The sequence below is a fragment of the Cuculus canorus genome, chromosome 2 (genome assembly GCF_017976375.1).
Source record: "Cuculus canorus isolate bCucCan1 chromosome 2, bCucCan1.pri, whole genome shotgun sequence".
NCBI lineage: Eukaryota > Metazoa > Chordata > Aves > Cuculiformes > Cuculidae > Cuculus > Cuculus canorus.
In genome coordinates, this window is record NC_071402.1 from 125,513,877 (window position 1) to 125,527,118 (window position 13,242).

Consider the following 13,242-nt stretch of genomic DNA (forward strand, 5'->3'; position numbering starts at 1 on the left):
CTGTGCCATGAGTGTTAATATAATTACACTGATGTAAAGGTGAAATTTCATAAATACAACTTCTTTTTCTTGCCTTTTTTTTTTTTTCTACACTGGTATGATACACAGATCTGCTAACAGAACTGCAGCTCTAACACAAACACTTCCTGTAGTAATAACATAGATACAGTCAAAACCACCAAGGTCACAGAAGCACAACCTGTGAGTTTACTCTGGTTACTTCTACACTAAACATATTATAACACTGATGTACTTGAAACACACAATTAAAGATTTGTGGGAAAAATATATTAAAGCTGTCCCGTAAGAAAAACTTGCAGACTCTGCCATTCTAGGAGCCCACGTGTGTTGCTTAGGGACAACATTCATTCCTACTTCTACCCACACATCTGTGCTAACAGATGTGAACATCAACAGGCCTGCCTCCATTGCTTCACTTCCCATTTTTTATTTCACTTCACACCTCGTGTGGCCATCTGAATTCCTCCTCTGAAGTTCTCTGCATGATTTTGGTAGCTGCAGCCGCTACAACATCGGCATAGCCATGGCACAAGGTTGGGCTGCAGCCTGCTACCCCAAGTGCTGATGTTGGTGATGGAAAGTCTGCTACCTCAAACGCAGCCACTAACATGACAGCAGGCCAAGCGGGAAGGGGGGAACCAACAGAGCCCTGCTGGATGCCAGGAACAGCATTCTCTCCCTTAATCCTTCAACAGCGCTGTCCCGCCTGCCAACAGACAAGCTAAGGCCAGCAATGTACTCCGAATGAAGGCTGGAAGGACACTTGGAGGAAAATGGCTCAAAAATATACCAGTTTTCTTACCCTGCGTCCCCTCCACCACCCACCCTGTCTCTCTGAGAGGAAATCAGGCTGCCAGCCCTTGGCTGGGGAGAGGCCTGGCTCTTGGGTGAGACAATCAATCATAGAATGGTTTGAGTGGGAACGGAACTTGAAGATCATCCAGTTCCAACCCCCCTGCCATGGGCAGGGACACCTCCCACTAGGTCAGGCTGCACAAGGCCCCATCCAACCTAGCCTCTAACACTTCCAGGGATAGGGCATCACCAGCTTCCCTGGGCAACCTGTGCCAGTGCCTCACCATCCTCATTGTGAAGAAATTTCTCCTGAAATCTAGTCTAAATCTTCCCCTCTTCAATTTAAAGCCGATGCCTCTAGTCCTATCATTCCAAGCCTTTGTGAACAGTCCCTCCCCAGCCTTCTTGTAGCCCCTTCAGGTACTGGAAAGTCGCTATAAAGTCTCCCTGCAGCCTTTTCTACAGGCTGAACAACCCCAACTCTCTCAGCCTGTCCTCGTATGGGAGGTGCTCCAGCCCTCCGATCATCTTTGTAGCCCTCCTCTGGACCCGTTCCAACAGCTCCATATCTTTTTACGTTGAGGATTCCAGAACTGGACACAGTATTCCAGATAAGGTCTCACAAGAGAGGAAAAGAGGGGCAGAATCACCTCCCTCGAGGTGAACCAATCAGAGAATCAATGAAGCAGTCGGAGAGCACCTTCCCGGCATTCTCATCCAATAGTCGACTCCTCGTGGCCGTCAGGATGCAAGCGGCTAACGCTTAGCGTCATGTTTGGTCCTGGCAGGAGGGCGGATTGCCCTCATTCCAAATGGCTGCCGGCCGCGGTCACGTGGGAGACACCGCCCCGCGGCGGGGGCGTGGCTGGGCGTGGCCACTCAGACGCGAGTACAAACCCCGGGATGGAGGGCAAGACGCATGCGCAGCCCTGGAAGGCGGAGATGGTGCCGAGGGGCGGTGTCACGTGTCCCCGCCCCCTCGTGGCGCAAAACCCCGCCCCGTGGCGCGAACCCCGCCCCCTAGCTCGAAACCCCGCCCCCTGGCTCGAAACCCCGCCCCCCGTGGCTCGCGTCCGGGCGGTAGCAGCCGGGAGGCGGGGCCGTCGCTTCTTCCCTGTCGGGGCCGGGACCAGGGCCAGTGGCAGCCGTCGAGCCCCGCCCGCGGGGTGTCCCGGCCACGCTCAGCATGCACGGCGCGCCCGCCATCCCCGAGGCGGTCTGCAGCCTCCTGGCAGGTAAAACGGGACCCCGGCAAGGAGGGAGGGCGGGCTGTCGTCCCGGGGGGCGGGCGAGGGGGGCGGGCCGGGGCGGCAGCCTCTGGTCCCCGCAGCCCCGGCGGAGCGCTGGGAGCTCGCTTCCACTTGCTGGGTTCCGGGGTTCCCTGCCCCCCGCCCCGCTAGTTCCTCTTCTCCCGTTCCTTCGTCCCCTCCGGAGCTGTTCCCTTCCCCGCGATGGGGAAGCGGAGCGGTGCCCGCCCGCCGTGCGGAACCATCGCAGCCTTCGGGACCCCAGCGGAGCCGGGCCGGGGTGCGGAGCTCCCCGGTGACACCCGTGGGTGGGGGGCCCGGTGATAGTCCCGCCCCTTCGGGGGTGTCGGTGGCCCGGCTCGTGTCCCGGGACGGTGCTCCCTGCTGCTCTGGAGCAGCAGGAACTCTTCCCCTAATCAGCTGGATAAAGTTCCTCGGCAAACAGCTGAGACTGGTGTCATGGGAGTGAATAAAGATGTTACTGAGTTGCTGGCGTGTTGTCATATCAGTTAAGTATCAGTGTCCCTGCCCATGTCAGGAGGGGGAACTGGATGATCTTTAAGGTCTCTTCCGACCCAAACCATTCCATGAAATATCTCTGACTGTGACAGTCCACACTCTTACGTTTATGTTGGAGCTTAGGAATGGGGTGATTTCTCACCATGAAAAAGTTACCAGCAATAGTATTAGCAGAGACTTAAAAATACCAGTGATGTTTTTTATGTTCAAGATATATATTTAATTTCTTTAAAACTTTTTTTTTTTTTATTTGTTTGGTATGCATGAAAACAAATTGTGTATTTCCAGTTCAGGTTTTCCTTTATCTTCATGAAAAATTCATAAAAGGCTTTGCTGTCCTCGAACAGTTTCAGTTTTAGTGGGAGTATCTTTCTTTTGAGAACTTGTCAAGTTCCTGGGGCAGAAGCAGTACCTCTAAGAAAGCCATTCAAATTACCTGTGCTTTTCAAAACATTCCCTCTGAAATGAACTGCTCTTTTCCAAACCTTAAAGAACTGCTTTATTACATGGCTGGGCACCTGCTGGAATATACTGTAGCTCATCACCTTTGAAGACTATTTTTTTTAAAGCATTTTGGTTGTATTAATGCTGGAAACATGTTAGTTTTAGCAGCCAGCCTTTTCACCTTTAAAGCACCTCAGCCAGCTGGTCTAAGTGTTTTCCTAACTACTGTTTGTAACTACGTTATTTGCAGATCATACAATCTGTCGTAAAATCTGTATGAAAAGCCAACAGAGAGAAGGAAAGCTTCTGATAATTTCTTCTCATTGTATAGATTCTTCATAATTAAAAATAGCCTTAGAGAGCCTTCCAATCCTTTGTAGTTGCTATGGTACTACTATATTATGAAACTGGCAATCACGTGAAATACGTGTTTGTTTCAGAGCTATGTGAAGCTGTTCTTAGAAACTCCTCAATGTTTTGAGTGCTTTTAGGATTTTTTTCAGGGGAGGGTGTGATGCAGATACGATTGCTCTAGACACTGATTTGTTTTCTGTCATGGTGCCCCATCTTCACAACTTGCCCTTCTACCCATCTTTATCTAGACTGCCGTGGAAAGAGCAATCTGGAGGGTTGTATTTTGAAGTGAAACTGAGAACACATCTTTTCCCTCAAGGGGGATGTTTATATGTTCTTTCAGTGTCACTGTGATCAAGGCCGAAGTTACGTACAAGTATCTGGTGTCTGTACAGTGTGTACATCTTCAACTCTTCTGGAAGAAAATGAGGTGGTTTCTTTAGTGCTGTCTATAGAACTGAAGTTGAGAGGCAATGGTTTACTCATCTTTAAGTCTTTGTGTTATTATTATGGTAGCCTAAATGTGATAATACATCTCTACAACTGTAATGGTGATATCTTCAACTTAATTTGTTTTCACAAGCAATTTTGTTTTGGGACTCAATGCAAAATGACTTTAACGCTTACTAATTTTGTAGAAGTGTACTTATGGATTAAGCAGAAATTTAGCAGAGTGGAGATGGTGTAGTAAAGAACAATTAATAGTTTGTAACTTTTAATCCTTATTGTGAAATTCTCAAAGGGTAACAAATATAAGAATAATTATGGTTATACAATGTACAAATTCATTAACCTACTTCATTTCTTAAAAAATACGGCTTTACTTCTTACAGTTTGTGTATGTTAGCCTGTCCTTCCTTTTTTTTAAGGTTACCAGTCAAGTGCATGAAAGTTAGAAACTAGAGTAATTCAGACTGTATGAGCAGTTTTTTCACATACATTTAGATTCTCGTAATCTTTGATTATGTAGTCACCCACTTCTTTTTACTCAAACTAGTAATGTAGTGAAGATGTAACAGTGGAAGGAAGGGAGCTCCCTAATATCTTTACTGTTCATTAAGCAACCTTTATACAGTACAAAGAGTGCAGTGAGCAGATAGTTGTTAATTTCTACATGCTCTTCTTCAAGGGTGCTTCTTTATGTATTATTTTCATGGCTCACAAGTATTGATTCAGCTCCTCTTTGAGATGAGGGAATATTGTTTTCCTGTTGGTAAAATTCATGAAATAAACAAGATGTGATCTGAAGGGTCGCACAAATGGTCAGTGATGGAACAGAATTAGAATTCAAGTTCACCTGCCTCCATGCTGTGCTGGTTTCTCCAGAAAATGATGTGACTTGTATGTCTATATCCAGTGGCCACTACAAGTGCCAGGCACTTCATATCAGGTTCTGGTGGGAACATGCAGTTAATGTCTAGCAACAAGCACCTTTTTTTTTTAGCCTGACTGTCAAATAGCAGTGAGGCAGTGATAGATACAAAATCTCATAAATGTTATGCTCTTCCTCCTATCCTTGGTCTTTTTGCCTACTATTTCCAACTTTTGCAGCAAGTGGAGGAGTGATCATATGGATTTCCTTATCCCTGCTTAGCCTTGATTGATTGTTGGAGTACCGTCTGCCCACTGTGCTGAACAAGTAGGGGTCCTGCTGGAAAACATACTAAGTGCTCCTGTAGTTAAACATGGTGATAATGGGAATAAACACACCAGGGGATGAATTAAAGTTGCACAGGAAACTTTCTGACTTGTGAGTGCTTTACTTTGAACCCAAACAATACTATATCTTCAATGCAAAAACAAATTCTGTCACACATGCTGGCAGGGTCATTATAGTTGCATGTCAGTGGCGCTGAAATGTTCCAGGCAGAAGCACAGCTTGAGCTCAGGGCTAACCACATTAGTTGGAAACAGGAGGAAGCTGTTTCTGTAAAGTTGAAGGGGAAAGGTCAGTGTGGCAATGGGCTTATTGCAGAGGATTGTTGGGATTTCACAATCCCATCCTCTCTCCTCTGACTTGTTCAAGTGGTGGGAGGGAAACACTGGAGACAGAAACAGGGTCCTCTGGTCATGAGTTGAACTTCTGGTGGGAGGAGAAAGTAATTTTGTTGTTCTCTTATCTGCTCTTTATACCTGTGAAGTGTGTGGTAGTGTATGTAACTTCTTCATTCCCTACCTGTGCCTCTGCACCTTCTAGATGATGCTTGTGGTTTTAGAATTTAGTGAAAGAAGCCAAGCCCCATTGTGTCCTTTTTTCTTTTGAAAAGGTATCCTTTGTTGCATGTTCAGGATTCTTTTGTGAGTATTTGGCAAAGTGGGATGTTACTTGGGGTTTTTTTTTTTTTCCTTGCTGTGAAATTACTATTGGTTACATAGATTGTTGGAGATCCATGCATGTTTATTTTTCCTTACTCTTTGATGCACACTCTAATTTTTGGCTTATTCATACCATAGGCGAGAAGGATTTCAGAGGCTGTTTCTTCCCCAAAGTATTGTTATTTCTCCTATAATGTTAATCAGATTGGTTGTTTCTGTCATCTTTATTGTGGGGAAAAAAATTAAGTTTTTTCAGTAATGGACATTTAGTTGGAAGAGTTAAGAATTCTTCATTTTTTGAGAGTTTTTGATGGTGTCATGATCATTAGATATATGTATAATTTTTATCTTTTCCCTCTTATCTTTATGACACCTGTGACTATAGTAAGGCTCCTACTGCTTTTTTAAATTCAGTTTTCCTTTCACACTTCACAGTATTTCCAGTTTGGATCCTTTGTATTCATATTTTAAAAGTTGCAAAGAATTTTGCTGTGAAAATGGAATAAAACTTTTTCTGTAGTTCATATGCAGCCTTATGGAAGTCCCAATATCCATTTTCCTTGTTCTGCTAAACAAAACCCCAAAACTAAACAGAAGCCAATATTATTGCCCTAGAGATCGTTTCCATTCAGATATTATTCAGTTAGTTTAGATGCTTGGTCACGTCATCCAAATTCACTTTTTTCAATGTATTTCCTCTATTTTTTTTCTGCAAATTCATACCGTACCTCCAATACATACCTATTTGTTTAGTTGCATCCTAGTATGCAGAAGAGGGCAAAGCAAGAAAACTACAAGATAGTGAACTCCTGCACTGGATCCAGTTTTACTTACCTTTATTTTCAGGCCCTACAGTAGTTGTATTTGCCCCTGATGCCTGGAGAACTAACAGTCCTTTCTCGACCTCCTTGTCAGCTGTTGCGTGACTTGCTCCTTACATTCCTGTCATAGGAAAAATCACTTAGGTACAGTGTAGCTCGTCTTCATTGGCTGGTTTGCCTTTAAAAGAATATTATTGTTTAAAACTTTACTTTTTTTTAAGTATAATTTTCAGATTTCCAAGGTTTTAATGAACACTAATTCTTGCTGAAGAATCCATATTTACTAGATAAACCGGAGCAATTATTGTAGACGACTTCTAAGTAGACATGTATTTACAGCTTTGGTAATATATATGTATTTCAATAGCAATGGAATAAGAATAGAAACAGTGAGGTGAAAAAAATGCACAGAGGCATTCCTGCTAAGAAATAACCTCCAGTGATTTGAAACATAGTTCAATTGTCTTTGCCATAAATTTAAGAATAAGTGTCATATATGGGTGATAAAAATGGCATAGGCTATTTTTTATATACTCATTATTCACTTAGTTTGTCTTTTTCAATTAACGTGGAGTCTCATCTTTCTCATGTGACTGGGTTTACGTTTCTTTCATAATCATATGTCAACAAACCACAATAGATGCAGCATAATGTGGCATACAGTGTAAATCTTCAGGTTAATCCGTAACATTCTTTTATTATAGTTCATTTGGAATCACTTTGTGACTTGATCATGATTTGTACTGGTGTAGTTTTTTTCATTATATACTTAATATGTTACAGCTTGATCTTTTCTCACCTCTGATGTAGGGAGAGGATGCTTAACTACTCAACCAATGAGATTAGATATATTTTGAGGTTAGATATCCTTGATTGTAATGTTTTTTTCTTTAACTTCTTAAAAGAATTGTCTCATCTGTTTAGTTTATTTGAGCAGTCTTAGCAGTTTGGGTGTACTTCTGCTTTTTAAATCACTAATGAAACTGTCGAGTATCGTCATTTGTCATGATACTTTGTATGTGATACATTGGGAATTTAAGGTACAGCGGTTTCTAAAGGCTGTCCTTTACAGGACTTCGTGCTGAAAGGAAGACGCACCTACTTGTTAGGCTGGATAATGTAATATTTTTAGGTATCTTAAGAGTATCAGTCACTTTTATTTTACATGATGTGTTCTGTTTCTATATAAGTGTGTGTGTATATGTATTTTTAAAAGACGGTTTAGCAAACTCTGGAGAGAGACTTTGAAATATAGTTGGGAAGGAATGGGGAGAGCAGAAGCAAAATGCTCGTATTTCTGATTCAAGAGAAAAGGGAGTCACAGATGTTGTTTGATAATTTGTATTCAGACCTGTTGCCTATTAATGTATTGCATGAAAACTTTGAAATCGAATAATTAAGTGCCTTCTAATGCCAGCCCACAAAAGATACGTGGTAGTTTGTTTAATGTTTGTCACCTCTGGGCGGTGTGAGTGCACAAATGTGCCTAGCTTGCAGCTACCTTCCAAAATACTCTGGCTTGCCTTCCCAAATTCTCTGGCTGCCTTTGTCCTTGAGCTGGAGGAGAAAGATGGGAAGAGGCTGGTGGCTGGAGGCATTTTTCTGCTGACCTGCCATTCCATTCTTGTGTGACTGGCGAAGCATCTGCCAGGTGACCCCATGCAAGTGTCCCTTGTCATATGACAGATTCGTGTCCAGCCCCGAAACAGGAGCCTGCATTCTCCTTGGGTCACAGACAGAGAGCTGCGTGTGTGCCGTGACATGTGAGTGGAAACACACCTGTCTCATTGCTGGTTTATAACCATCCTCTGTCATTTGAATGGTGTGAACTCTTCAGGTGATGAAGAAGTGACTAGCTTTTTGTTAATATGATACACAACGTTTTGTTTATCTGCTGGAGGAAGGCAGAAAGAAGACCCAGGGCACAGTCTAAGTGCCTTTGGCCCACCCTGACACAAAATGTGGTAGTTCTGTCCTGAGTATGTTTGTTTATTAAGTGTGACTTGTGATAATTATATTAAGCCCTGTAAACAATCAAAGTGCTATGATTTGTTATGATTAGCACTCTTTAATGCAGAACTTGCTTTGGGCTCAGAATTTACAACATTCTTGGAAAAGCCCATCTGCATAGTTTCAACCTTCATTAAAGAAAATAGCCCCGAAGACTTAAAGCAATGAAACTTGCAGTGTTATCTGTTTGTAATCATGGAATTAAGGAGAACCACAAAATGTTGTAACAACAAAAAGCAAATAAATAATAATGTTTTTCCTTGTAAAAGTAATGTAGACAAAAATGAAACCAAAATGCCCTGCATGAAGTGGCAATTGAGCTTTGAACTGCATGAACCATTTGAAGTGGACAGAGCTAGGTGTGACTTTCCTTTTCTGCCAGTTTGTAACCTGTATCGACAGAGCAATTTGTGAGTGGATCGTATTAATCAGATCCTTCAGTTTGGCAGCTGTTGTTCATTTCTCGAGGCAAATAAGTTCTCTGGGGTATAGTTCAGACAAAGTTAAAATCATGAGTTTTAAGAAACAGAGCAACAAATATGGGTATTCAAGGTATCAGACAGTCTAACATAAGCTTAAAAAAAGTCTAGAGGTGTTGAATAGGTTTCCAAAGTTTACTTCTCCTTGAAATTTTAGTGTTTGCAATAGAGAGGGCTGAACCTCTGCAATGTGTGATACTAAATAGCTGCTTAGTTTGTTAGAAAATAGCACTTTATGTAAACAGATAATTTGATTTGTTTGTTGTGTGGTACCTGATTAGTAAAAGTGCTTTTAAGTCAGAAATCTGTTCAAAGAGGTTTTATTTTTGGAGTCTATCTTTTATTTTTAAATTCCTCAATAGACTGACTGCTACTGAAACATGAAATAAACATCTACACTGAAGTGCTCGTGACTAGTAGTTTACACTTTCCTTTTTTTGTATAGCATTAAACTAGCAGATGAGAGAGTAAGTTTTGGACCATCCTGAAGAAGGAAGAGCAAGTAAATGGAATAGTGGTGAGAAATGGGTAAATTTTGCTGCTTCTGTCTGAAGCTTCACTGTATGAGACTTGCATCTGTCACACTGAAGTCCTGAGTTCTGTTCCCATTCCAAGGTAAATGACTTTGTGGAGTGTCATAGAAATTGTGTGAACATTCCTTTATGTTAAGCCAGCGATGAAGCTCTGTAACAGCAGGGATTGCTCCTTCCATACTCTTCCACAGTGTGAAGTACAGGTAGAGAAGAGATGATCATAACTCAAATAACTTACTTGCCTCTTGTCCAGAGGAGCTTAGGATCAGTTACTCGTCTCATGTGCATCTGGCACACCCTGGATGGATTTACAATGCTAGATCAGAAGATGGCTTGAGCAAGACATATAACATGCTGAGTAACTGTGAGTAGATAAGACAATCTGTGATACAGTAATGTGTAATTTTCCAAGTATACTGCTTCCTCAGCATCCCTTTGAAGATCATGTGTACATCAGCTCTGTCTTCATATTATGGAGTTGTGATGAATCACACTATAAGCTTTCTCTGGACATATGGAAGTAATAGTACAGTGCATTCTGATTGTGGCTACCTAAGCTCATGGAACTTGTTTTACAATCTCACAGGAGAAGGAAGCCATCCCAGATTTGTCTTCTCTGTGACTGCTGCTGCTATTTAGAAACAACAAACTTACCAGGAACTCATGCATGCTCTCTTTCTGTCTCTCTCCTTAGCCCCTCTCCTCCGTCTTATTACATGCTTTTACTGAGAATAGATGGAGGATCGACTTCAGTTCTGTACCTCCGTAGTTGAAAATTCTGCATTATTTCTGCTTTTGAAGTATAAACTTTTCCGGAAAAGAACAGATTGTGTCAACAGTATTGTTAGTCCTCAAATTTTCATATCTACAGGGTATTCTAAGCCAGAAGTGGTAATTCTTGCTTCTGCTAATATAATTAGTGCGTTGGGAAAAGAAACCGATTTATCTTGACATTTGTGTTTGAAAAAAAGCTTTGAGAATCAGCAAAGATCAAAGATGGCAGATTTCTCAGCCAGATTTTGAACTTTTCCAAGAAGTGAAGAAGCCCATGGCGTTTAAATGAAGATGGCTGAGGCAAATGTCTGTGATTAATTGGTGTCCAAAGATTACTCTGCAGGCATTGCTACTTATTTATAAATATGACTGATTCCTCTAAACTTTCACATATTGCTGCCTAGGTAAAAACTTTGAAGCTGCTCTCTAATTTTTGAAATAAATATGTAAAAGTATGAAGGAACAAATATATAATCAGCGTGTCCCTCACAGAGTGAAAGGTTGGTCTTCACTGGAAAAATCCTGTTGGGTTTCATTGGCAAAAGAACTGTTGGCAGTTTTGAGTTTTACCCTCAGCAGTAAAAGTTTTGGGTCTTTTGACCTAAGGGAGGTTTTCTGGATGGTCAATGCCTTGGGATGGCGTGGGTCCTTATTTGCCCACTTGATCGGAAATGATAATCATTTGAATTTAGGAAGATGTATAAATTTTCTGGGGGTTAGGACAAAATGTTTCCAGGAATGCTTAGTTTACGCATAGAGGTTTTGGAGGTGTGTCTGGAGGATTCATTAATACACGTTAAGTGCCTTTCCTTCTGTCCTTTTGAAGAAGGAATGCCATAGAACTGAGTGCAGGTCTCCACACTTCAGGACTCCTTTGGAAGACGTGATGGGGAGGCTTCTCTGTCTAATGGGGAGGAGGATCAGTATATTTCTTCAGAACTCTAAAACAATTTACAAAATGAAGACTTTGCCACATTTTGTGAGGATCTAAACATCTAAATAATAATCTGGTATATTATAAATAATGAAATATTTGTAATAGTTATGCTAGTGTTCTCAAAGAGTAACTTTTGACTTAATTTGTTTTCTTGCAGCCTGTAATAAAAAGTGGAATGTATTTCTGTTGAATTTTGGTTTTCTAAAGAAAAAAGCAGGCAGCTAGGAAATCCGCAGTAAATAGTCATTTGATGTTGTTTTAAAGTGTAAACTTTTGCATTGAGTATGTAATTGGTTCTTTTATATTTCCATTATAAAAATGGAGTGCCTCATCTGATTTGAAAAATTACAGGATCAAGATACTATTTGTATCGACGCAGACTGAGCTAAAGTTCACGTGTGCATGTGGGCAGGCAGTGTGTGGGGGTGTTTGTTACTTATATTTGCTTCCCTTATTCAATGAACAGTTATTATCCATGCAACTGAGAAATATAAGTTAACAAGCAGGGTTTTTCTTTTTGTCATATTTCTACTTTTCAGTTTTTAAGATAATCATCTGTTGATTGGTAACCATAAGAAACTTTTACAGTCAGTTTTGGCAATTATTGTAGTTAACCATGAAAACATACTACTGAAGGAGTTACAGTCCCCCAAATTCTCAGTCACTGCATTGCTGTTATCCTATGGTATAGATATTTATTATATTATAAAGAACCATGGTAACTTTTATGGACTGCTTTGATTCTACGTAGCTATATAAATGTATGTTCTGGATAAGAATGAAAAAATACAATACAATTTAGAACCTTAGTTTGCGATTCTACAACTGCAAATAAGCTTAACTTCAAGTACGCGCTTCTTAGGCTTGAGTGGTTGATATGGTTATTGTCCCTACCTAATTATTTTCAGGATTAAGGCTTTGGATATGAACTTTTAGTTGAGTAGGGAGTTCAGAGACAATGTGAGTACATTTGAAAATGCTGTAACCAATCAGTGACCCATATTAGTAGCTCGATAGGTATTACTGCTGAAATAATGAATTACTCAACCGTTTTTGTAACTTCTGAAATAACATGGCAGTAATACATGCATAAAGGCTATTTCCATGTCTCAGCATTATCCCTTACTTTAGGTGATAGAAAGTAATTGCTATAATACTGCAATTTATTAGGACTTACGTGGCATAATTAAGTGAGAAAGAATAGAATGTCACCATAGGATTTGCTGTGCTAAGCATAAGTAGATCGGAGAACAAATTTATCCCATTTAGAATCTGAAATGTCTGTTAATGATACTGTGTGGGGGCCTAAGAATAATTAGCTTGGTTTCTTCACAGTATTATCAGGACAAATTCATTACAGCGGTATTTCTCTTTTCTGAGATGTACTTTTTCCCCTTTCTTTCTTACTTAGATGTTGACACCTTTATTTCCCAAACTCTAAAAGGAGAAAATCTATCCAAGAAAGCAAAAGAAAAAAGGGAACTTCTTCTTAAGAAGATAAAAGATGTTAAGGCAAGGTAAGTGATCTTCATGGTTTTCACGTGTTATAAAGTCACTTACTGATAACTTAAGTTTTTACAATGTTTTGATAACCATTAACAGTATTGACAGTTACAAATCTGTGTAGGTCCTGATTGTGTCGAATAATCAGCATGACTTCAAGTATTTTTTTATATATATACTTTTAATATATATATGTATGTGTGTGTGTATATATATATGTACTTATTTATATCTTTCTTTAAGCTGGTAGAATTTAGTAAGACATGGGAACATAAGGATTTGTCCCATTTGAGTTGCTGTAATATTCAGAACTCTGATTGCAAGCTGGTTGGGTAGAGCTTGCCTTCACCTCTGCTTTGGTAAGATTGATTAAAATACAAGAAATATAATCAGTTGAGAATTTGAATGAGCTTCCTGTCGCCACACTCATCTGGGTAAAACAGCATAATTCAGTGCTGACTTTGCTTTATTCTGTTTATTCTGTCATTT

At 40.7% G+C, this 13,242-nt stretch overlaps 1 protein-coding gene across 1 annotated transcript in view; it reads left to right on the forward strand.

Moving 5' to 3' along the window:
• The first annotated feature begins 1,886 nt into the window (after window positions 1-1,886).
• SKAP2 (src kinase associated phosphoprotein 2) overlaps window positions 1,887-13,242 on the forward strand; it is a 116,458-nt gene continuing 105,102 nt past the window's right edge. The window contains exons 1-2 of the mRNA XM_054058605.1: window positions 1,887-2,051; window positions 12,662-12,767. Of these exons, the coding sequence (XP_053914580.1) occupies window positions 2,003-2,051; window positions 12,662-12,767 (155 nt within the window). The 5' untranslated portion in view covers window positions 1,887-2,002. The remainder of the gene's footprint in view (window positions 2,052-12,661; window positions 12,768-13,242) is intronic.